The 26,313-nt window shown below is 47.1% G+C and overlaps 1 protein-coding gene across 4 annotated transcripts in view; it reads left to right on the top strand.

Annotated features, from left to right (window-relative positions):
* The window catches only part of RNF220 (ring finger protein 220), a 167,388-nt gene extending 142,909 nt beyond the window's left edge, over nt 1-24,479 (top strand). For 3 of the 4 annotated variants that reach the window (XM_069981217.1, XM_069981215.1, XM_069981216.1), the window contains 9 exons: nt 3,639-3,760; nt 4,053-4,182; nt 12,494-12,590; nt 12,712-12,798; nt 13,128-13,183; nt 13,289-13,367; nt 19,870-19,978; nt 20,887-20,961; nt 23,729-24,479. In XM_069981217.1, the coding sequence (XP_069837318.1) occupies nt 3,639-3,760; nt 4,053-4,182; nt 12,494-12,590; nt 12,712-12,798; nt 13,128-13,183; nt 13,289-13,367; nt 19,870-19,978; nt 20,887-20,961; nt 23,729-23,800 (827 nt within the window). In that variant the 3' untranslated portion in view covers nt 23,801-24,479. The remainder of the gene's footprint in view (nt 1-3,638; nt 3,761-4,052; nt 4,183-12,493; nt 12,591-12,711; nt 12,799-13,127; nt 13,184-13,288; nt 13,368-19,869; nt 19,979-20,886; nt 20,962-23,728) is intronic. The other variant, XM_069981219.1, reaches the window with a different exon arrangement.
* The last annotated feature ends 1,834 nt before the right edge of the window (nt 24,480-26,313 follow it).

Consider the following 26,313-nt stretch of genomic DNA (forward strand, 5'->3'; position numbering starts at 1 on the left):
TACTAAAAAGTGCGTCCTATAAAACTAAAAAAAATACAGTACATAATGCCTCCACCTGTATACACGATGAAGTCCCTGCCCCAGTATACACGATGAAGTCCCTGCCCCAGTATACACGATGAAGTCCCTGCCCCAGTATACACGATGAAGTCCCTGCCCCAGTATACACGATGAAGTCCCTGCCCCAGTATGTATAATGATCTCTGCTTGGTTGGTATAATCTCTGCACCTGTATATATATTTTCTGCTCTTATATACAGTATAATCCCTTCACCTGTATACATGAGAGAATCCTTGCTCTCATATACACTCTAATCTCTGCATCTGTGTATAACCCCTGGTTTGATATACTGGACGGTATCATGTGACCTGCAGTATTCTGCTGCTTGTGTACATGGGATGATATATTCTGCTCTGTATCATGTGACCCGCAGTAGTCTGCTGCTTGTGTACATGGGATGATAAATATTCCTTAACATTGAATTTGCAACGAAAAATAGGAAAAGTTGTGGAATCATGGAAATCACTGGATAGATAGACATATTAAAGAGGAAGTCCGGCGCAGGCAACATTTTTTTAAACGGCAGGGGAACAACATAATAAACTCTCATTACTTACCTGTCCCCGTGCCTCTCCAGAGCTGGATTGATGATTGATGGCCTTGGCGCTCAGCCAGTCAGTGACTGGGGCAGGACACCACTCCAGTCACTGATTGGCTGAGTGCACAATCCATCAGCCGCGTTATGATGTCATCAGGACTCGGGGTGGGGGTGTGTGCCTTTCAGCAGGAGTCCCGGAGCCTGTGACGCGGCACTTTGTGTCGACGTGGAGAAGTAAATAGTGTTTGGGTATTATGTTCACCCCTGCTTGCTACTAGTTTTTTTTAAAATGGCCGAACTTCTCCTTCAATGATATCAAATGGTTGTCTGAGGAATGTTCTGCCACGCAGAATGCACCTGGGCTCAGAAAACATCAGGATCCGCTGCTGGCAGATGCCTTTCAATTGCTGACCAAGGACATTCCAGATGAGGTGGATGGTGGACAGGTTCAGAGATACCGCAGGCTGTGGTAACACGTTTAGGCCATGCCAGCAGCTCACAGGGGCACAAGGAAGATGGGGCCAGGGGCTCACAACCAAATCAGCGTAACGCAGAGCTGTCTCCCATCAAGCTTATCTGGGTCCTCATTGGTTTTCAATGGCAAAGGGAGCTGCCAGCAGAGGATCCTGATGACTTGTGTGGCCAGCTGCATTCATTGTGGCAGAACACTCCGCAGACAAGCACTGATTTGACGTCTTGTAATGTATTTCTACCGGTGGCGCTCCATCGCCATACTAAAGATGTTTTTAATATTTTGTTTCCGTTTTTCATCATTTGCATATCATGCCAATAGCCTGTGCTTTTCTTTATTCCACGACTTTTCCTCCTCGGTGTTGATCAATTGCTGCGCTGTACCATGTGACCGCTGGGGGTCTGTGACCTGAAGTCCAGGATATGTTTATTGCGGGTCTAGCTATGGGGACAGTCATAGTCTTCACTTGGTGAAGTGTTGGCCATAATCCGGGGTGAGGACTTTTCAGTCAGTGTTATAATTGCTTTCCCTCCTTGTAGTAGGAGACAGCGGAGCGTTTACACCATAATGATGTGCAGACCTTTCTCAGAGTCATGTTCACATTATGACAGCTCAACCCTTCACCTGCAATAACGTAGGATCTCTGGCGCAGCTTCATCCAAGCAGCCCATGTCTCCATCTTTGCTTCAAAGCCAAATTTACTTATTCTGTTTCCACGTCAGATTCATGTTTCTTTACTTTTGACTAATGGGAGAAAGTGGGAAATGCTGGAAGACGACAGGAGACGGAGGGGATTCTGAGCTGATGAGAGATGATTCCACCTATCGGGATTAATTAGTTAGTGCGCCCGCCTGAGCGTTCCCTCCGGGAGAGCGCAGCGGCCACTCCAGGCCTTCAGGATCATCCTATCTAGAAACTCTCCGGTGACATTTAGACATCCCTCTGAAAATGTGCTGGAAGTGCATGCAGGCTTCAGACCCCTTTCAGACTGTGCATCACGCTCGGTTCCACATTCTGTGAGGTTGCAGTTGTCAAACCTGCATCAGATTGCAAATTTTCATTCAAGATATTTCAGCAGCAAATCCTTCCCATGTACACACAGCCCTGGGACACTGTCACATGAGCAGTGCCCATGCTGCTGCAGAACCTCAGAAGTTTTCCCATTCTCTCCTGGAGCATGGCTCCTGGGATGTCATCTTCGCTTTCTTGCTCAGTCTACGCCGCAATTTGTTCACTTCTTACAAATAATAACCACCAATCGAAGCTAGCTCCAAATACAATACCAATAAATCACTGAAAGAGTCTAACAACTTTTAATCTTTTAAAAAGGATAAATAATAATTACAAATACTTAAAAAAAAAAAAAACAATAAAAAACAAACAGCTAAACGGTAACAATAATATAACCACTTTCTCACCACTCAGACGATTGTTGAAAGTGGGCAATAGAACCACAGGGATGGATATCCAGCATCCAACAGTTTTACATCAGTGGCGCGGATTCAAAACCAAATCTCGTGGCTGGAGGGGAGGAATGTATACACAAACGGGATATAGGCTGCCATGCCCTATTGCAGTCGTACTCTATTCTCCATATCACTCCCCCCCAGGTTAAGGGCGGCTCTGCCAGTCTAGTCCCCAGCTGTACCATTTGTTACCCTAGAACATGAGTGGCTGCCAATTTTAAATCCCTATGTATTTCAGTCCTGTTTGGGAAATTCTCAGGGGATGTAAATGAAAGCGCCACAGATAACCATACGTGAGTAAGTAACGGCAGTAGGGTCATTGGCACTCATGGTGCCAAACACACAGATGGCGTGCTGGATATCAGTAAAGTAGATCAGGAGACCAAGACCCCCATTGATCCCAGTGGTTCTATTGCCCACTTTCTACAATCATCTAGTAAGGGAGTGGTTATATTATTGGTACCATTTGCCAGTTTAGTTTTTTCCAGTATTTGTAAAAGTTTTGATCAGTCCGGGTCTGAACACCTTACCGTTGTTCTCTCCGGGCTCTGTGTCACATGATGAGTCAGGTCCCTAATGTACGTCTATGAAGCCCCCCCCCCCCCCCCCCTTTTTTTTTTTTTTGTCTGACACACTGCAGCATGGTCTTCTCCCCACTTGTCACGATTGGTTTTGGTCTGAACACGCAGGCCCGAACCGATAAAAACTCTTGGCGTGTCTCTACATTTCAACATGACAAAAAAATTTTTTTTAAGGGTACAAACCCACTTGCTGGATCCGCAGCGAGTTTCTCACTGAATTTGCAGCGAGACTCGCTGTGGATCCCAGCCCTGTTTACTCAATGGCAGACTGAGTTTGTCTGCCATTGAGTAAACAGGACCGGGATCCACAGCAAGTCTCGCTGCAAATTCGCAGTGAGAAACTCGCTGCGGATCTGGCAAGTGAGTTTGTACCCTAAAAGTTATATTTTAGGCTCTTTCAGTGATTTAATGATTAGGCATGCCATGCTGTGTACTGTTTATATATGTGTCAGACCTTGTAATATGGATATGAATTTATTTACAAGAACTTTTTTTTTTTTCTTTCTCTTTCCTTTGTCAGCCCGGATTGGAAAGATGAAGCGACGAAAGCAAGATGAGGGACAGGTATGTCCGCTCTGCAGTCGGCCATTGTCTGGATCCGAGGAGGAGATGAGTAGACATGTGGAACTGTGTCTGGCTAAGGTAGAGGAACAGAGAGGCTTCTATAGCCCCCCGCTATCTTCTGTCACTTCCCTGTCTATATCATCTCTACTTCCTAACACTGGGTTTGTGTAGAGTGTCAGCTCTGCTGCTTTCTCCTCTCTTCCTGTAACATCCGCTGCTGATGGGGGGGCCTCTCCACACAGGCACGGGTCTTCTGTCACTATGTAGTGTTCCTGATGTCATCTGCTGCTCCTTTTCCAGCTCTAGATTTTAGTTTGCTGCTGCTCTGCTCCTTCCATCTTCTCACTGGCCAATTTTCTTGCCCTCACAGAGAGAGACATGCATGAACGAAGACGACTCTGTAGACATTGAGAATGAGAATGGACATCGGTTTGAGGAGTACGAGTGGTGTGGACAGAAGAGGATTCGAGCCACCACTCTCTTGGAAGGGGGATTCCGCGGTATGTACAGCTTTATGTTATCCTGATGTCCACACTGCAAGTAGAGGGATGGTGACCTTCATATTGGGCTTATAAATAAGATAATAAAGAGCCAAGACCTTTCTTAGGTGCAGGTGGGGAATCTTGTTTTGTGGACATGTCTGGGGGATCTTTATGCTGCTAGTTGGGGTCTGTGGATCCCTATTTATTTGTAAGTTAATGAGCATTTATAGTCCTTGTGCCTCAGTGATAGAGGCATTATAGCTCAGAATGGGTGGTAGTGCTCCTGTGTGACCACAGCTCAATCCATTGCCTATGGGACTGATGTGGTACTATACCGTTAACACAGCAGTTTTGGAGTCCACTGTTTTTGGGTCCCAGCAGTTGGTCCCCAGGGTATCATACGCTTGTCACCAAATGCTGTTAGCGGGCCTAGCGGGCCAGTCTCTCTAACCTTAGTCTCAAGGTTTGTTGGCTCTAGGCAAGGGGGGTGCAGTGTTATTTCCCCCTATTATTCTTGAGAGGCCCAGTCTCCATAGACGTCATAAGACCTGTTTAGAAGGATCCAGGTAGGCAACTTTGTTCTGTTCGGGTCTTTAGAAGCTGCGTTGTAACGTGTTTTATCCAGTGCTGAATCGGGAAGTTTTCAGAGATCACACGCCGCCATCATCTGCCAATGTTTTATTTTCTTTTTCTGCCGACATTTTATTTGCAGAAATAAGTTTTGTTTTTGTGCTGAGGACAGAACCTTGTTGTTCTGATGAATGGTGCAGCAGCATGAGCCCCTCACCATAAACAATCCAGGCCTCAGGTCTCTGCAGCACATCGCACCTCACAGCCCCATGTGCCACAATAGACAATCTGATAGATGAGTGGCGCGGCCTTTGAGTTAGGAGCTTTGTTTGTTTGTTCTGGAGAAGAAAAGCCGCAGTATTGATATGAAAGCAATAGTATCACACAGAAGCCGCTGTCATCTCTTAAACGGCTTAACACAGCCAGAAGAATCCTGAGCTATGTCTAACATGCGGATCAATGCGGAGAACACACAGAGGCCTGAGCTGTGGGGTGCACGGAGCTGTCACAGCAGGCAGGAGCACACATGAGCCTGGCTGTCATATCAATAAAGCTTCAGCTGACAGCCTCTTTTAACCCTATGTTGCTTGCAGTGTTAAGTATGGTCAGAATGACAAGAGCCGCATGAGTTATGTAGCATTGGTTGCTTGCTGTATACCTTTTATGCTTTGCAAGCCTGCAGTGCTACTGGTGCTGGAGACTGCTGACTTTTAGAAGTTTGCCTTCTCTTGTCATTTGTGGCTCTGGGTTCTGTGGCCCTGTGGTTGTTTCTGTACATGCAGTACAGTTTGGGTTACTGGACAAACTGGAAGTTGTCGGGTGGAGGAGTCGGGCGCCCAGATTGAGCAGTATGTCAGTCTATTGATCTCACGGCATCCTCCTGCCTCTGAGCACAAGCAGCAGCGTGCTTAATGTGATTGAAAGGCAGTTTAAATGGCGATGACCTTTTCAGGGGAAATTAGATTGCCTGCCAAGAGTGGTTAGAGGGAGTGATAACGCCAGCTTCAGGAAGCTGTCCAGTCAGATTCTGGGAGAGACACAGAATGTGAGCCCGGCAGCAAGCGCTAGCCATGGTGCCCCTTTTCGGGTGTGTAATACACTCTGGGGTTTCCGTTGCCCCTGATCCCTCCCTGTAGTGGGTGATCTGTTATCCTCTCTGTAGGTGGCCCTGGCCCAGTGACTGCAAATCATTTGTCAGCCCATGTGACCTTCCCAATCCTGTCTAGTGCAGATCTGCTTCCAGGTTATGCCAGCAACGGGACACAGAGCCTAATCTACCCTGACACTGGAAATGCACCTCAGGTTGCTCTCTTTATTGAGGAAGCCGTGTCAGAAGTGATCAGACGCAGGTTACTGTGAGACGGACGTGCAGCCCGGTGCTGTCAGTCATCATCCACCTTCAGGAGTGACTGCCGGCCAAACACCAATTTAGGGGAGTAAAAGTGGATCATGAAATTGTTTTCATTTGGAAAGTCTGCGGAGAAATTTAATTTTGATTAAAGGGAAAACAAGCTTTTGGTTGTAATGGTGGGAGCCCAGGACATCAACTCTGCAACATTACAGGCAGAAGGCTGAGGGGATGTCCCCTGTTGTAGCTTATAGAAGTATTAGCTCAGAAGGTTTGTTAACGCATACCAGTCACAGGATTCTATAAGCGAGATTCTAATGTTCTTCATAATTTATAGAGACGGGCATTTATTCCTTAAAGTGACACTGTCACCCCCTTTGTGCATTCTGACATCTCTACACAGGTGTAAAGGGTAAATTTAGCGTTTTTCATACCTTACTTCATATCGTACGTCATGGTGCTTGTTCAAGTAAAGTGTCCTTTTATCAACTGCAGATTGAATTAAATGGCATTAGTGCCACTTAGCCCCGCCCACAACGGCACCGTTGCCCCCGCCCCTTGACTTCCAATGGCCGACGAGGGGGTGGGGCCAACTGTGGTGTTGTGGGCGGGGCTAAGTGGTGCTAATGCTGCAAGGCCCCGCCTACTTAACACAATCGGCAGTTGATAAAAGATTACTTTTTACTTGAACAAGCACCATGAAGTATGATATAAAATAAGGTATGAAAACCACTAAATTTACCCTTTACACCTGTGTAGAGATGTCAGAATGCAAAAAGGAGGTGACAGTGTCACTTAAAACTCAATTGTTCAGCTGCTGCAGAACCTCTTTTTTAGGTGCCGCTCATTGCCTGACCATTGGCTTCTGCATGCAGCTTGGTTTCATCTGCCTCCACGTGTGCACTCTCCTTTACACATACAGCTGCTGCTGAACCTCTGTGTCAGTCAGTGATTAGTCACAACAAGAAGTTCTGTAGCAGCTGGAGATCCTAGCACAGTTTATAATACACACTGCACCTGCTGTCGATTCACTGTGTGTCAGTGATCAAAGCAAGCATCAGCAATGGCATATCAGTGTTCTGTGATAGTGACACAGTGGGCCTCATAGTACTGTCAACCATAGGGCCCTCATAGTTACCCGTCACTACTGTTCTCTTCTCAGACCTACATGTGAACATGCAAGCTCCACATAACTGATGTTCTGAATGCATCGATAGACAGTGGTTGGCGGGGTTATCCCAGCATTACAACTTTTTAGCTAAGGCTAGGTTCACACTGCGTTTTCAGCATCCGTTTAACGCATCCGTTTTTTGAAAAAAACGCATAAAAAACGGATTGCAAAAAACGGATTCATTTGTGTGCATCCGTTTTTCCATTGACTTCCATTATAAAAAAAAACGGATCCGTTTTTTTTGACGGACCAAAACGGACCAAAAAACGTTGCTGACCCTATTTTTCTGGACGTTAAAAAAAACGGATCCGTTAAACAGATGCTGAAAACGCAGTGTGAACCTAGCCTAAGCATTGGATAGGGGATAAGAAGTTGAACAGTTAGGGCCTGACTGCTGGGACCTCAGAAATCAGGATGGCTGAGGAAAGCACTGACAATCTATATATTCGCTGCTCTTGTGATTGTGGGGGTCCTGGGGGACAGATCCCTAGCCATGAATAGGTGATGAAGTATAGTCTTACAATAACCCCTTTAATGTTCAGTGGAAGAAGCCATTGGACTTTCCTTCTATATGTTGTATATGATGAGATGAGTATTTGCTGAACATTACAGAGCTCTCCTGGAGATGTCACCTCTGCCGTCCTCGGCAGCAGTGGTTAATTTCTCGGCCGCTCCCCGGTAATCTCGCCGTCCTTGTTTTGCTCATCTGTAAATGCGCCTGGCAGGTTGTTATCCTCCCATCTCGGGGCTGATTGGCCGCGCGGCTCTGTGACTTTTAATTAAAGAGCTGGAAATGTGTATAAAAGCTGCCAGCGGTGACGGGTCTGGAACACGAGCTGCGAGGGAAGAGAATTTCCCTAAGGACTGCCCGGTGTAATGGAAAGTATCTCCAGCCCTGTGAACCAGGCAAGCGAGATGACGAGTTAACCCTGTTACCAGCCCCGAACAAGCAGACAGCAGAGTAATGAGCGGCATCTCCATAGGTGCAGTCATCACAATATATACCTTATATCGGAAGTCTCCAATCCTCAGTGTCATATAGTATTCTAGTAAGAGAAAATCAACACCTCGAACACACAAGTAATCTGTGTGATGGCCGGCCACACCACTCCTAGGGTCAGCTAGGGGAACAAAATATGTATAAAGAGGCCGCTAACGCCAGTAAGCAAGCTTGTAAATACAGCTGAACTCCTATAACGCTTGTGGGAAGTGATCACTACATCAGGTGACGCTTCTCAGAAAACAGCTGAGTATAACAAGCAGGGAAAGCTGGGGGACTTCAGCTCTGAAGCTGCATCCTAGTGCGTGCAGCTCTAAAAATAATACAGGAAATAACTCGGGATCAGTTCAGAATAAGTAATGTATGTACACAGTGATCCCACCAGCAGAATAGTGAGTGCAGCTCTGGAGTATAATACAGGATGTAACGCGGGATCAGTACAGGATAAGTAATGTATGTACACAATGACTGCACCAGCAGAATAGTGAGTGCAGCTCTGGAGTATATTACAGGGTAAAGCTCTGGATCAGTAATATATGTACACATTGATTCCGCTGTTTGACCGTTCTATTGTGTATATTCTGTGTAGACTGTGATATTGTACCCAGATGTAGACTTTAGATGTGAAACATCTCTGTAACTTCTTCTGTCTAGACATCTGCTGGGATCTGACCTCCTTCCTGTTCAGTGGCCAGAGCAGCTTCTGAATCAGCCGTAGCTACGTGCAGCAGCGCCCCCCAGAGTTGACATGCAGAGGTTCTCTGATCCCTCTTAATGGAGTATCAAGGATTTGGGGCCGGTGCCAGCTGCTGGCAGCGTTTTTTGGAATTGGAGGAATTGCTTTCGGTCACGAGTGAACAGCCGAGGAAAAGCCGCCGGATTATTTGTTGTGTTCGCCTCTGTGTTTTACAGCCGGGGCTGCAGGTGTGGAGCCGGCACAAATGGCTCGCTGCCAGCGCTGCTTTTGAATCAATATGCTGATTAATTGATTAAATTAACAGGGAATTTCATTCTGCCGGCAGGGTCATAAAAAAATCTGGTTTAGGGTTAAGGAGACTTGTTTTTTCCCCTCCTTATTGATATTGGGCATTTCAACACTTGTGTATTTTCACTTCTCCCCTTCAAAAGCAGAAAGATCTCAGTGTGCCATTAATGACTTACAGGGGCCCTCTGCATGCTGTGGGGTTTGGGGAACGCATGTATGACTTCCAGCTGTTCAGTACGGAGCGGCGTTGAGTCCTCAGGTGCACGGACGTTTCCCCTTCTGCTTTAGATTTGGGATTTGATTACCCGAGTTGCTAAACTGCTCTGATCCCCTTCCTGTCAGCGCTACTTATTCCCCCAGAAATGTGACTCGGCAGAAGCCGCTTACTCCATATTTGGAAAGATTTCTGGCTGTTTACTCCGAATCCAGGAGCCTGTAGGCGATTGTGTAGAAGCAGACCTACCACAGCCATCCACCCGTCAACAGTATACCGGAGGCCCCTCGTGTGGATCCTGCATTTGGCGCTTTTTTCCAGTTTTGCCATTTCTATGGTTTCCACTGTGGAAATAGCATCTTAGACCAGTTTCACCCAGGACGGATACAGTATGTAATGGATATTCTATGCACAAGCCAAAAAGACAGAAATGGCTGCACATCGCACCCATGGCTGACACGAAAGCTTATTCAGCTACATTTAAAACCAACATCAAAAGTTAGTATATAATTTGGCCAAACCATATTGCCTCATGTACCACGTGCAGGTCTTCTGATACACATGAGTCCCTAACCAAAAAACGGATGGATATTCTGCCTGCACAAAATCCACAGCATATTAGTGACTAGCACACCTTAAATCAGAGGTGTCAAACTCGTGGCCGTCCAGCTGTTGCAAAACTACAATTCCCATCATGACTGGACAGCCAAAACTGTAGCATTTGCTGTCCAAGCATGGTGGCAATTTTGGTTTTGCAACAGCTGGAGGGCCGTGAGTTTGTCATGTGTACCTGTGAACAAAGTTGGATGATCATGCCATCTTTGGCGGCCTTCTGATTCTCTGCTAACCAATCTTCACCGCAGTCCACCGTAGTTCCGTCCTGTATAAAAGTCAAAAGCTGAAAACCCAGTCACATGGGGAGAAGAAAGGGGGTGGGGGGTTGAGAATGTAATAACAATTTATATACACTTGTTGCCAGGTGTATGCTGGTATATGGTTGACGGTGGTGAACTCCTAGGAGGTGGTGGAAGGTTCAGGTCTCTAAACTCTGATACAAAACAGTAAGTTGATTTGTGGCCAGACAGCCGGAGTGGTGGTGTCAGAGGCGCTGGGTGTAAATGATGTTGATAGGTGCGCCCTGATTGATCGGAGGAGTTTGTCTCCTGACTGTCAGGAGCTTTATAGAGGTGCCCATCACTGCCGCCTCTAAAATTGCCTCTACCGGTGAGCGATCAGACAAGGAGACAGACAGCAACTTTGTTGTTCGGTGTGTTTGTGCAGACGCAGAGCCCTCGGTTCAATCTTTATTATCCTTCCCTCATCACAGCCGGGAGCATCTCGCTTTATTTATTTGCTGTGTAACTTATTTATTTGCTGTGTAAACTTATTGTAACCCAAGATGGTATTACTCCCTCCTTCCCCACTGATAATTTCTTTGGATTAATTGACGCTGACACAAATTGTGACCCTTCTCTTTCATTTAGAAATTGCAGCAAATTGCGTTTCACTCTGTGACCACCACATCCCTGTCCCTGGATAGGACATTTGTCTTTATCTCTATATCCTTAGGCCTCCTTCAGATGGAGACAGGACCTAGACTTGAGGTCTAGCAGTGTCTTTTTCCCCAATGTAAAATGTATGTATGCTTAACCGAGGAAAGCATGCATATGTGTATTGGGATTGGGAGAAATAACTGATAGCTGAACAGGCATTTGGATGGCAGCATTTGGTGAGCCACTTCCCCATAGCTGACATTAGCCCCCTCTGTACTGTGATGTCCTGGTTTGCTGTCACATTCGGCAATGCCCGTGTTTATCAGTAGCATACGGGACATCTCACAAGCATGTATATAGGTGACTGTCCTGTGATTTCTCCTTTGGTTTCATGATCTGTTGATCAGAGAGAAAGTATTAGAAGTTGTCTGAGAGGTCGTCATGGCTCAGACCTAATTAGCCGATGTTCTGGGTTCTCCGTGTTGGCGCTCATAGATCTCTCCCCCCCCCCCCCCCCCATGTTCCTGCATGTTGGCGGTTCAGCGCCTGTGTGATGTGTCGGCCGTACCAAGCGCTCGCAGACGATCACGCCAGCCAATTATACGCGTGTGAGGCTTGTAACACGTTGGGATCTTTGATTTGCGTTTCCTCTCTGACCTTTAGACTCCTGTTCCGGTCACCGTTCTGATCATCCCGTACACATGTATTCCTCATGTAACTAGGCTGATTGCAGAGTTTTACAAAGGTCACGCTGTTTCACTGCTCGTCACACTCGCCTGTATCTGGCAACAGAAATGACGGGGCGGGCGATGTGCTGCGCAGAGTCAACAAGACCCGTTACAGACGCTGCTCCAAATTCATATATTTTTTTTCACAAAGGCCCAAAATACAAGCTAGCTTTGGCCACCGTCTCAGAGTCAAGCAGTTTCAGACGTCAAATATTTGAACAGCTGCGGTACGTTTTCACTGGCGCGCGCACAGAGGCGACAGCAGGAAATCAGGGGTCAACCTCCGCAGGGACGCGGCTTAAAACTGTCACCAAATGTGTAACACTGGCAGGGCACGCCGCACGTCGCTGCTGCACCTTGGCTTCCAGGAACAGTTGTCAGGCAGCACCTGCGGCTCCTGCGTCGCTTTATGAGCCCATTAATCACTGTTATGATCGTTCGCAAATTAAATTAGTAGTGAACGCCGTCAATTGGATTTTTTTATCTGTCATGTTGTGTGTACACACCGACTGGGGTATTCCAGCTGCCAGGGCGGTAGGGGCCCCATGTGTGGGCTGGGTTCAGGTATTGCCGTGCTGTATACACGCCTTTGGTGTCTTAGCATTTGGCAGCCCCTTTGTAAGTGCTGTGCTCATGGGTCACACCTCTTTGTGTGTGTGTTCGCACTCTTTCTGTGACTGTAATACTTGTTAGTGTAACTTTTCCTATCTACTTTGTGCTGCATTTTTCCTATTGCATTAAAGCTCAGGGTGAAATTGTGCTCTGTATGCGCAGTAATGGACTTAACCATTGTTTATATGTGTTTTGTTTCACTCCTCAGGCTCTGGATTTATAATGTGCAGTAGCAAAGAAACGCACGACAGCGATGCTGATCTGGACGTTGACGGAGACGACACCCTAGAATATGGCAAAGCACAGTATCCTTTTTAGAGGGGTGACATACATTTAGGATTCACCAATGTTCTCTTCATTTATTGAAACACTGAGACATCACAAACTCCCTCCATAGCGCGTTTTCCTTGACAGCCTCTCCTTTAGGTACACAGAAGCTGACGTCATCCCATGTACCGGCGAGGAACCTGGAGAAGCCAAGGAAAGAGAGGCACTCCGGGGTGCAGTACTAAAGTGAGAACCTTTTATTTTATTCTTTAATTTATTGGGTGGGAGGAAAGTACATCTATTGAAGAGGGAGATACTATATACCCAGTCTGTGGCTACCACTCCCAGCATGCTCCAGCACTTGAAGTAGCAAGCAATTTTCCCCAACTTGTGGATGTCCAGCTCTTACAAAACTGCAACTCCCAGCATGCGGGGTGGCCACAGGTTGGAAGATTTTTTTTGCTTTTTACTATCAAGGGGTTCTTTCTTTATATGAATAATCATCTTTAATTGCTAATAGACTTTTTTTTCACGATATATTAATGAAATGTTATGTCCTTTCTCCTGTATGACAGTGGGGGCACACCCAGCACCAGGATAACAACAGAGTTCTCCAAATGGGGCAACGATGGTGAGTGCAGAACCCTCCACCTTTATAATAACTATAAGGAGATGCCGCGCTCCTGTGCTTTTCTCTAAGGGCAGCCGGTTAATCTTAATTTTCACTTCATTGCAGAAATGCCATCAACGAGTAATGGGGAAAGCAGTAAACAGGAAGCCATGCAGAAGACGTGTAAGAACAGCGACATTGAAAAGTGAGTAGTTGCCATCTGCTCGCATCAGTTCTGCAATAATGACTCCCATTTGGTGAAACAAAAGTAACCTATCCAAGCTGATGTCCACTTTCCATGCAGCCTCTGTGCAGAAAGGTCTCCTGGTGGCTCACTGGCCTTCGGGGGGACTGGACACTTGTGTCCCCAGCCAAAGTCTTGCCGCTTCTTTGCCATGGCCCTTGCCACCTACAGAGGACGGGTTCCCAGCTAGTTCCCAACAGGATGCAGACCTGCCATAAAGTTTAATGTGGGAGCTGGAGCAGGTCCAAAATACTGACAGACATCCACTCTATTATTCTTTAGGGCAGTGCTTCTCAAACTTTTTCTACTGGAGCCTCACCCAACAGACCAAAGCAATGCCTGGGCCTCACCAAACTGACCAAGAGGGTGCCTGGGCCTCACTATCTGTGGTGAAAGTCCATTTAAAAGCTGAAAATAATGCTAGGGCTCCTTTCACCAGTCTCCCAAGCTCTATATACCAATAAAGCAAGTACAAAAAAAATGTTGTTAATAATGTTGCTTATATGGAGATTTTTGCAAACAGTAAAATGACTGTGCAGATCATAGTTACTTTGTGAAAACTGGTTCCTCAGCTGGGCCTTACCAACAACTAGGGGGCGTCTCACTGGTGAGGCCTGCCTTACACTTTGAGAAGCACTGTTTTAGGGGATGGCCACTTAGTAATTCACATAGATTAGGCTTCCATAGGGTGTCTGTTACATGTAGTGTACCATACTTGCTTACAGCCCATGCCTATATCATAAGCTGTATTGCCCTCCATGCTTTGCACTTCTGGCTCTGGCTCAAACATACGTCACATATAAGTGTCATAGAGAGACAGCGAGCCCCCGTCACCCCCTATGTTCACAGGAATGCCTTCGTATAATACATGTGGCCAGAAAACTATCCAGTCACAGTATGTATTATCATCTGGTGTTGTGCTGTGAATACATGGCTGGCTTCTGGACATGTAATCAATTTTCATAGTTCTAATATCTTATCACAACTACAGTAGTCCACCTATAGGGATCCACAGTGAAAGCAGAGTATATGTTGGTGGTGATCGTTGCAGAGTGTCCAGACGAATCACTAGTCCTTCCAGTTTAGCAATTGATATACAGTGAAGGATGCTGCACCCCCATTCATCACTCTTGTCCCGGCAGCATGTTCTAGTCATCCGTCCTCCGTCCCGTGAGAGACCCTTATTACTATCCTTGGAAGACTGGATTTTCCTGTAATAAATAGTCCCATCCTCCGTGATTCTGCCGGCCCGGACACATTGCCCCAGGTGTATCTGTGCGAGTGTGTCAGTGAAATGAATTGATCACAAAGCGGCAGCCTGATGTGTATTCAAAAGGAAAACGTGTGAGGGAGGGGACCGTGTACCATCTGCTCGCTAACTACTCCAGCGCTGAGCCGTGATATATGGCGACCCGGCCCGGCAGGCTAAATTGATTCATCTCCAGTTTCTGTTTCTTAATCTGGAGCTAAATTGGTTTCATTTTTCTTGTTTGGCGCTGAGGGCGGCTGGGGCGTTGAGCTCTTTAGGCCGGGCCCTGAGCAGCTTCATTTTTCATAACTCTGACTTTTCTGTTTTTCCTTTTTTTTTTTTTTTCCTTTTTTTTTTGTAAACTGCGCCATTATTGATTGTTTTGCGTATAGCTTCCCGATTAACATTTACCAAAATAAATGTGTTGGGTAAGCCGAGCTTTATCACCAGTGTCACCGCGCCTTCTTCCCTCTTTAACGATCGCCTCATTGTGAAAATCTACTCCCAGTCATTATGCATCCTGCACGTCCATCATGGCTGGGGCCACTCGTAACTAATGAGCCGAATTATGTGCTGCACCCGGTCAGCATTGATCCTCCTCCCTCATCTGCAGCTAGTCAGCAAACTTCCCCAGTAACTCACCAGTTAATTCAATAAGTTAGTGCTCGGTTACTGTGGATTGTGTCTTTAGGAGTGCTCTTCAGTGGCTTCTGACTGATGCAAAACTACAACCTCCAGCATGCCTGGCTGCTGCAATCCCCTCAAACTGTGGCAAAACTACAACTCCCAGCCTGCTCTGTCTTCTGCAGGCGAATAAGCTTTTGCATAACTACGACTCCCAGCATGCCCAGACAGCAAAGGACTCTACTCCTAGTTCCAGTGCAGAAGTCAATGTGCAGTTTTCCTGCATTATTATTATTTTATTTTGCCACCGAACTAGATTGCAGGCCACAGGAATTGCGGCAGGGTGACTAGCCCACCGGGTCACCTCCCATTTGTTTTCCTCAATTTTGTGTTGTCATAAATTCATTCCAGCCGGTCGCGGTCGATCACTTTATCTCAGTCAGGGCAAGGAACGGCTCTTCCCGGCATGATATATGACACAAAATGTCTCTGCCAGCCTCCCAATGAATCACTCCAGCTGTTTGGTGTCAGTGTTAAAGCAAACAGGACAACGGCTGCAAAAGCGGCGAGCGCTATAGGAAGAGACATGACGTATGAATGTTTATTTAATAATTCTCTAATATTTCCAGCACTGGTGCGCTAGGACCTCCAGAAGTGGGAAGGGAGGGTGCGGAGGACAGTGGGTGGAACAGGAGACTCTAATCTGCTGGGGTGGGTCATCCATCACCCCGACAAGATCATTAATCAGGTGGAAGGGAAAAGAGGGATGCTCTGGGAAAGGGGCCTGCACGGATTAAAGGCGCCAAGGGGGGGTGCAAGCGCCGAAAATACTCAACATCATTGTGTCTGTCTCCAGTGACACTGGCAGCTAGAAGACCCCGAAACTTAAAGATTCCCCATAAGTTTTTCCCCTTGGATCTGCAGTGCATGGTCAGTAATCGAATGAGACAAAGCTGGAAAGAAATTGATTCTTGCAGGATATTTTTAATTTGTAGATTGCAAGCTGTAGTTAAAGGGATTGTCCATAATAAATAAGGGTCCTTAATACAGCAATCTATATACCCCAACAAGACCCATTAATAATGGTTCCGAAGGGATAACAGAATGTCACAAAGAGATGAAGTTTGGGTGTAATGGCGGTGCGGGAGGTTTGCATTGCTCCTCTTGCTATTTGCATAGTGCTCGGCTTTATCTTTTGAGCACTGGATTAATAACAGGGAATTTTCTTTTGTAAACAGATTTAATTGTTATCCATCTGGCTTCCTGAAAATGGTCAACAACTCTTCATAATCCCTCCAAACCAATGTTTGTGGTGTGTGTAAAGAATGGTTGAAAACCGACGGGAGGCGTTATCCCCAGATACAGGGGAGGCGCCATAGGTATCTTCAAGTAGGGTACGTGCACACCACAGAATCCCGACTATAAACTCATCGCGGATTCCGCAGCTCACACCCACTCGTGGACTCTGGCAGCCGCGCACATTTTTGCCCATGCTGCGGGTTTTCTGTTGGGATTCCGTAGTGTGCATGTCCCCATACAGGGGAGGTGTCGGCAGAATCCTCAGGTATCAGGCGTTATTCTCGGTACAGGAGAGACGTCGATGGCATCCCCGGTATTCCCCTGTAAGGCAGCAGCACAAGTTGGAGCATTCATCCATGTGACTAACTGTAATTAGAGAGGTGCTTATGGGGCTTCTTTAATTCATGGCACAGACGTAACTTTCACAGTAACATGGCATCTGGAGTACATTGGGCCTTAAGCCAATCTGCATCCCCACCAGTCATCACAGGTGAGGAACAAACCCCTGACAGAGGCGTCGCCGCTTTATGCGAAGTCTGGCTCCTCCTGTCCCCGGCCACTCTGATAATATGGCAGCTGCCATCTTCACAGGTTGTGACATATTTATTCAGCTCGTCCTTCTTTTCATCTGAGCTGCAGAAGAGCATTGAAGCAGAACTGCTGCCTCCTCACAATGTATCCGTGTGTTTTCCTGAAGTGACTCTGGCCTAGCTGTCATGCGAGTCTCCTCACTGGCTCAGGCCGCTGCTCTTCCTGTCCGCTATGCTTTACACTTTAGAATTTAACTCTTAACTCCTTGGTAACAAGACTAATATGAAGGAGTTATAAGGGCAGGTAACATAGATGCCGCCATTGCAGAGGAATGTTTTGTGGCGTAGGAGCATTGCCTGTGTAGACAGCATGTGATGCCTGGGTCATCTTGCCCCCTTAACTCCTGACTTTGGGAGGTGTCCTGGTTTCGTGTTCTTCACCCTCGTATCCCCGAGCAGCCGCTGTGCGTGGGGTTTGCTGGATGGTGCCTGGATTTTCCAGCCGGTCGCTCTCGCACTCTGAGGAGCGGCTTTATGTTATCCTCCTGTTTGGCTACCTAAAATTCCAGCCTTTGCTGCCAAGCCTGTCATCGCCTCCCGGGGCCCTGGAAGATGTTCGGGTAACACTCACAATTATTTGGTTTAGAAGGAAGCTGTGTCGTGTAGTGCTGATAGCAGAGAGCGCTGCCAAACCTGCCACCTAAACCCCTATTCACACGCAGACCCATGATACTTAGCAGTGCGTGTGGTGGTGTTGGGGGGGGGGGGGCGGTGGGGTGTGCTTGTCCTGGGCCTCAACACTTATATTCCCAGGACTTGTGTAGTCTTCCACTATTGAAGTCGCTCACTGTACAGTTTACTTCTTCATACACTTGATGAGTTTGGTACAGTGTGTCAGCGCAGACGGCACACTTGTTTTTACATTGTGCATCCTGAGCCTTAAAGACAACGCTGTGACCCTATGAAACATTATTATTCGTGCCAAAGTAATCGTGCTTGCTCAAGGGTTACCATGGTAACAGCATCAACTTACTAGGGTTGGTCACATGACAGGAAGTTGTCTGTTGATGCTGCCATGGTAATGCCAGAGCAAACGTGATGTTTCCAGCAATTTAGGAGATGAAAGAAACAAGTTGTACATGGGTTAGACTTACAGTATCCTTTAGGACTGTGTCAGAAGAGGGCATTGCCATGTCGTTGTGATGTGCGGTGACGGCCGGCGCTTGGCTTTGTCTTGGAGATCCCTCCGAGCTGTGAATGATCCGTATCCTGAAGATCCGCCACGCTCTCCAGTCCTCTGTGATCTCCACAGTCTCCACAATCCAGAGTCAATTAAGATTCTGTTCCTGCAAATTCTCAGATAATTTAATTAACAGCCGCCTTGGAGCGCCCCCCGGGGACTGCACTGAGATTGCTCAATTTAATTTTCAGCAACAAAGATGCGGCTATAAGTAAACTTATGATAAATGAGAGCACATGACTGAGGACGTCCGGGGTAACCGGGGACTGTCTGGGTCAGACGGGAGGATACCAGGACTCATCACGCTCATACATCCTGTGTGTACAGAGGGCAACATGGAGACTGGTGATGGATGTACAGTGCGGCCCCGAGAAATACAAGGAGTAATAAGTGCTGACTCCCTGCAGATTAAATCCTTCATATCTGCTCCTTCTCCAGCTGTTTAATTCCTTATCTTTATAGTCTGCTTCATGATGATGATAATATACTATAACTATGTTCTTTTCAGTGATGTCATACAGGGGATGGGGCTGTGACAACCTCTCAGACATGATATGCAGGCTGGTTGCCAGCACTAATAGATGAATAGCTGTTCCTGTAGTATAGGTGTTTACATCTCATGTCTGATCATGTTGTTATATAATGATGTCATACAGGGGACTGGGCTGTGACTGGTATCAGGTGTGTGGATCTTGTAGATAACTAATCTGTATTAAGCTGTTTGCATGGTCCTCCCACAACCCCCCCCCCCCCCCCCCCCATCTTGGTTAGGACAGGGTTAAGCAGCCCCCCTGCCACGTTCATCCTATGATCCTTCCCAGCAGGAACCGATCCCACAATTTGTCCCGGCATGTTCAAATAAGGCAAGCGGCGGGTGTAGGATTTTAGCCTAGTTTGCAGGCAGCGGGGGGTAAGCGGAAACAGCCATGTAAAACATTCCCCGTGTGTCGGGGTCTCGGCTCTCTTTTGATTAGCAGCAGATGAAGGCCCCTGATCTGACGGATCTGCGCTCATGGTTCCCTTCTCTTGTTAATAAATGGATGTTTAACAATGTCTGTGAGCGTATGAAGTGATAATAACTAAATCAATACCTCCGCCATTGATTTGTCCCAGCTCCCTGCAGCGTGACGCAGCGAGGAGCGCGTTAATTTTCCAGCTAACTAGCGCCCTGATCCGCAGTCCGGCTATTGATCGCCTTTTGTATTAGTCCGGCTCAAGACGTTATCCCCCTGCTTAAAAAAAAAATAAAAAAAATCACTGTGCACCGACTCCTGTAATAATTCCACAGACGCGCTGTAGTGTTGTGCGCGCTTTACATCTTCTATAGGTTTTGTTTCCCGGGTGTTTGATGAATCTCCGCCGTCTGTGGTGGCGTAGCGCTCTCGTCTTGTTTTAATGAGCTGCGGCCATTACTGTTCCCCTGATTTATATAAAAATTTTAGTATAGATTTCAGTTTTATATTTTAACTGACGAAAATGTGAATTTTAATAATTTTTTTTTTTTTCCCCTTTCTGTTTTAGGATCACAGAACAATCGGCAGTGACGACGTTCGAAGCGTTAAAGGCGCGTATCCGGGAACTGGAAAGACAGCTCTCACGAGGGGACCGCTACAAATGCCTCATCTGTATGGTAAGTCGCTGGGGTGGGGTGACATTGTCCCCTGACCTGTGACTTTCCACTACAACTCCCATCATTGCTGTTGCAGAACTAAGGCTCCCAACAGCCCTCAGCAGTTAGGACATACTGGGAGTTGCAGTTTGGAACCAGCTGGAGAGCCGCGGGTTCTGTAGGTGGTCACAGTGATATGGATAGAATGGGTGGCTTGTAGTGGTAGCTTCTTTAGGGTATGGTTATATGTGACAGATTTTCTGTGTATTTCTCCAGCGTTAATGGCGAGGCCCCTTGCCTGGTCATCAATTGCATTTTGTTCTATGAGCTAATGCACTGAGACTGTGATGTTTATCTCCCATGATTCAAAGGGAACAATTTACACCTTACATCTGCATCAGAGAATTTACTTAGAAAACAAATCTTTTTGTGCCAATTTCACAAAGAATCAGATGCAAACCTGCACCATAATCTGATAGGGTTTTGCCATTGTGTAATCCCTGCACAATATCCGCAGTGTATCAGCCACAGAATCACAGGGACTAATGCTCGCCATAGTAAGTGTCAGACTCAGGATCTGCTGTCTATGGGGGAGATTTATCAAATATGGTGTAAAGTGAAACTGGCTCAGTTGCCCCTAGCAACCAATCAGATTCCACCTTTCATTTTCCAAAGAGTCTGTGAGGAATGAAAGGTGGAATCTGATTGGTTGCTAGGGGCAACTGAGCCAGTTTCACTTTACACCATGTTTGATAAATCTCCCCCTATATGTGACCCAGCCCTCTCGGTAGTGGATCCTGTGGTCTCTGGGGTGGGCCTCCATACATGGCGTTTTTAAAGATCATACATAAGGCTTGCATACATAAGGGTTAATGCACGGCTGCAGTGACTATTTGCTCACTTCTAATTCTCTCCTCTCTCTTCGCCAGGATTCCTACACAATGCCCCTGACGTCCATTCAGTGTTGGCACGTGCACTGCGAGGAATGCTGGCTGCGCACTCTGGTAAGGCTGGGGGCCATTATCGTGTGGGGAGGTGGGCGTCTTTATTTCTAGACGAGTTCTAGCCACTAATTACAGAACAAAAAAAATCTGTTTACTCTTTTTATAAGCGCAGCGGCTCCCGCGGCAGATTATTCGCTCGTTGCCGGTCTCTTCTCCGCCGCATTCCACCTCTCATCATTACTGTGGCGTTTTCATGGTTTGCGTGCTGCTTTGCCGGCTCAGACGCTCCTAATTGCTGCCGGGGTTACTTTAGTCTCTGAGGACTTTTCCATTTTATAGAGCTTCAAAAATTGGGGAAGATGTTTGGACCCGCATTGTCCCCTCCCCCAGCTGTGCTTGTGTGCTCACTGCTGCCCCCATTGGTGACTTGCAGTTAGCATCCTGTTCCTTTATCCTTCCCATATCATATCACCTTTGTCTGGCACATTGCATTAAAGTTTTGTCAAAGCTTACATATAACATGAAAGGGGCTTGTTAGGGATATGAGGTATAGACTTTAAAGGGGTTTTCTAGGATAAAATGATATTTAGCTATGCTGCGGGGGACATGTCTGTGAGAGATTCTTACCTGTCCCGCTCCGACGCAGCTGCTGGGTCCCGGGCTGCCCACTCTCCACCGCTGTCAGCAATTTCGAAACACCCAGAGCCGTGTTTCTCTGTGGCTCCCTAGCTCCTGCAGAACTACTACCATGACCCGACTGCCACAGGCTCTCCAGCTGTTGTAAAACTACAACTCCCACCATTCCCTAACAGCAGCAAGTTTTACAGCTGTTGCAAACCTACAACTCCCAGCATGCCCTGACAGCCAAAGGATCCCCCCAGTGGTTGCAAAACCACAGCTCATAGTATGCCCCAACAGCAACAGGCTCTCCAGCTGTTGCGAAATTACAGCTACCAGTCTTTGGCTGTCAAGCAAATGCAGAGAGTTGTAGTTTTGCAACAACTGGATAGCCAAAATTTGGGAGCCTCTGGAGTGGAGCCCTGGATTGTTAGCAGTGTTGCTAGCCATGTGTTGTCAGCCTTGGTTTGCTGCTATTTACAGTGCGTCCAGACCCCTGATTGCTGTAATCGCAAGGATGGTTCCTGGTTGGGGGTACGGGCCGCGTTCACAGTAAGGGATTTGGCACTTGCGCTGGGAAACAATTAATAAGCGCCCTCTCTTGTTTCACCAGCCGCTCCCCCACCTCTCGGACCTGAATTTATTAAACCAGTCCTCCCCGCCTGAAATAGCCTGCTACTAATGTAGCCATTAAAACGTAGCCTGAAGACGGCCGTAAAAGCCTTGGAACGCCTCGCTGCTTTGTGTCTTGATCAAAGTGGATGTGTGTAATCTCGTAAAGTCTGCCCTTTACCCCTTCCAGCGACTCCCCGACTCTCTCCAGCCCCTCTTTTTCTCCTTTGCCTCACAGGTCGCCCCCTTTTTCTTTTCCATATTTGCGCGGGTTTAACGGCTACAGCTGCCTTCTCACGTGTGGCGGATCTGCGGCGTCCTGCTCCACGTATCCCCCCCCCTTCCCGGTTCACACATGAAAGTGAAAAGCTTGTATAATAAAATTCTAGAAAAAGACGGTAATTAATGCGCTGCCTTAATGGCGTGCAGCAGGACGGGCCCCGCGTGACCATTGTGCGCTCACATCCGCCATAACAAAGGCTTTCCTTTTCCTCCGGTCTCTTTCCATCATGCAATAAACAATTTAGGATTTAATAGGCTTGAAGGGGAGGCACGGAATCATTTGCAGAAGGAAAAGCATTTTTATATGGAGGCGGATGAAATGGCGAGTATCTCGCACCGCAAATAAAAACCACTCTAGGAGGACAGGTGCGGGTGGTAATGGGTGTGGGTGGGGTCAGGAGCTCCAGGGGTGGCGGGAGGGAGCAAGGTGGAACAGGGTGCTGCTATACTAATGCTAACTTTTAGAGCACAGTGTGTGGCTGGTGGTCAGGCTGCAATTAAATGATAAGATATTATAGGAGCCAGAAGAAATGTCAAGAATGATCTCTCCCTTCGGTGCTAAGGTCTGGCAAACATCCAAGGCTGCAATACTGAGGGTCGCAACATGTCTCTTTCTGAAGCTACACCACTGAGGTTTACATCATAGCCTCTCCTGAGGCTTACAACATGTGTCATTCTGAAGCTGCACCACTGAGGTTTACATCATATCCTCTCGAGAGGCTTACAACATGTCCCTTTTCTGAAGCTGCACCACTGAGGCTCACATATCCTCTCTGAGGCTTACAACATGTCTCATTCTGAGGCTGCACCACTGAGGTTTACATCATATCCTCTCCTGAGGCTTACAACATCTCTCATTCTGAAGCTGCACCACTGAGGTTTACATCATATCCTCTCCTGAGGCTTACAACATGTCATTCTGCAGCTGCACCACTGAGCTTTACATCATATCCTCTCGTGAGGCTTACAACATGTCCCTTATCTGAAGCCACACCACTGAGGTTCACATTATATCCTTCACTGAGGCCTACAACATGTCTCCTTCTGAAGCTGCACCACTGAGGGTCACATCTTTTCCTTTCGTGAGGTTTACAACATGTCCGATTCTGAAGCTGAACCACTGGGGGTCAGAACATATTGCCTCCTCAGGCCTAATACTGAGGGCCAAAACATATTTCCTTCTGAGACTGCACTGCTAAGCGTTCCATTTAGAAGCCACACTACTGAGTGTCACTTAATGTCCCCGTCTGAGGCTGCAATATTGTATGTGGTACTTTAGCTTTATGCTTTTCCTGACATTGTGTCTCTGTTGCAGGGAGCGAAGAAGCTGTGCCCGCAGTGTAACACCATCACATCCCCCGGGGACCTCAGGCGCGTCTACTTGTGAAACACAGAGGGACTGACGTTGCTCCAGCCTCACTCAAGACTCGCCCCGAGCGTCCTTCTGTCTCCATTTTCCGGAGTCGGAGGCTTTGCCCGGGTCTGTAATGTGACCGAGGAAGATTTGGAAGCTGAGAGACGTTTTTAACCACAATGAAGCAAATAAAACTATAACATGAGAGAAAAGAGACTTTCCTGACTTGTGCGGCTTCCAGATCTTCTCCTCGCTTTGTTCCTTCCAGTCAGCACTACCGGGGGGAGACACGAGATCCCGGCCCCCCGCAGCACTCTCCACATTTTCTCTTCTCCCTGTACCTGCTGCTGATTTTTAATGTTTCTCTAAAAAATTACCCAAAGCCGAGGACTCAACGACCCACCACTCCCGCCAGATTTTTTATTTTGTTTACATCAGCCCCTCCCTCTGCGCCCATAACTGGGCAACGCCAAAATTCCCATCCCCGGCACAGCCCTGTACAGACGATCCGATGATCCCAGTGCAGTTTTACTTCTGAAGGACTTCCTCCCCTTTTCTCCCCATTTACGTGCGGTTTTGTGATTTTCTATAATTTTTTATTTTTTTTTGTGAAAAGCAGGGAAAAGCAGAAAAGTGACAGAAATGCGAAGCACATGTATTATAACTTATATGTTTACAATGTTGAGTATAAACTGAAGAGACTCAGATGTTACCAATATCTTCCTTTTATCGGTGGGGGGGAGGGGTTGGGGGAAGGGTATTGGGTGCTCTTGTTTTTTTTTAATGTAAATGTAATTTATTTTGTTTTTGTTTTTTTTTTTAATGATTTTTGGTAAAGGAGTTTGTCCCGCTGATGGCACATACCAGTGTGCAGGTTTACAGGTGTGGTAGGACGCTCATCATCTCCTCCATCTTGCCAGTGGACTAACCCCTCCTATGAGGTTGGCAGCTGTGCGATGTGGTAATGCTCAGTGGGGGGGGGGGATGGCTGCAGGCTCGGGCTCTCGAGGTGTCTGCTTCGATCTCACGTGCCGTTTGTGACAGTAATCGACTTAATCTTTTCCTGCTGCTTCCTGTTAAAGAAAAGGAAAAAAATCAGTTCTTAGCACCAATTGAGTGTAAAGGAGACACGTATATTGTGTCCTGGGGCTGCCCGTCACATCCCTGAGGTTTTACTCTTCTCTTTATGTTTCCTGACACACTATCCTGATATTTTAAATGCAAATACGGCGCCCTGGAGTTGGGTAACAGGAAGTGGACACGTCACCCCAAGCAACCAGTCAGAACCAAGCTGCCCAGTGGGTGGCGCTCATGCTCTTCTGCTGATTCTGGATGTACAGTGCTATGGGTTTCAGGGGAGTAGTGTAGAGTGAAGGCCGGTCTTACCTAGTTACAATAACCCATTTTTATACACCTTACAAACCCAATTCTAAGATTTGGGATCCGAAAAAGCATCTCACTGTGGAGGACCCATCCTGTCCGGCATCATGCAGACAGCCCAGTGATGTTAATGGACACCATGTAATGCTTCATCTCCCTATATTTAGGAGATTGTAGACTTGCTGCCAGGTTTCCCCACAATTTACAGCTAATCACTGACTGTCACCTGCTTGTGGTCATGGATCGCTTCTAATAAGTTCTAAGGTGTAGAGCCCCTTTACACGTATAGGTGAGACTTGCAGCTTTGTTCTTTTGTTTCCGCACTACGTCCCTATCAGTATGGATCTAGGCCTGTAAGATGAGATTACAAAAATACCCAATGGGACCTCAGCCTATAGCTTTGGTCTGTACAATGCAATAAGCTTTTCTACATAGCACCCATATATACCATAATGCTGTACAGTCAGGGGGCAGTGGTGTAACCAGTGATCTCCTGCTGTAGATTTACTCAGGAGCATCAGACTCATCCCTGGTCCAATTGCCGGAGCGAGTTACCCAGCTGAGCTCCAGGCAGCTTGTGGTGCAGTCAGCCGTGTCGGCACATTTACATTGACCCTTGTAGTACTGGCGGTGGTGGTGGAGATCATTTGCAATGCAAAGTGCCTGTTCCCAGCTGCTGGCGGTTGCTGGCAAGGGAACGGTTAACGGTATGAAATTGATTCTATTAGATATGTATTGGAGACGGCAGGAAATGAATTAGGACGTTAACATGGTGACCTGCAGTTTGGCAGTTTGACACGAGTTAGTGACCCGGATCCTTGGCAGCTGTCACACGGGGTGAGGGAGGGGGAGTGAGCTGTGCTGCTGCCACTGGGAGGGCTGGTAATACCAAACTCCAAACCAGCATATCTGACGTCAAGGTAACCTGTAATAAGCGGGAAGACGTTTGCTGTGGAAAACAATTTGTTGCTCTCCATTAGCCATGATACTTTATTGTTTCTAGTGCACGGTCCTTACTATATGTCACTGGTGCGGAGATCCTCAGAAAAACCTGTATCTATCTAAAGCACTGAGATCCATAGCACTCACCACAGGGATGGAGGTGGCTGTCTCCAGCTGGAGAAAACCATATCTATTGTGCTTATCCAGCTGCTGCACAATGACCA

Source organism: Dendropsophus ebraccatus, chromosome 8 (genome assembly GCF_027789765.1).
Source record: "Dendropsophus ebraccatus isolate aDenEbr1 chromosome 8, aDenEbr1.pat, whole genome shotgun sequence".
Taxonomy (NCBI): Eukaryota; Metazoa; Chordata; class Amphibia; order Anura; family Hylidae; genus Dendropsophus; species Dendropsophus ebraccatus.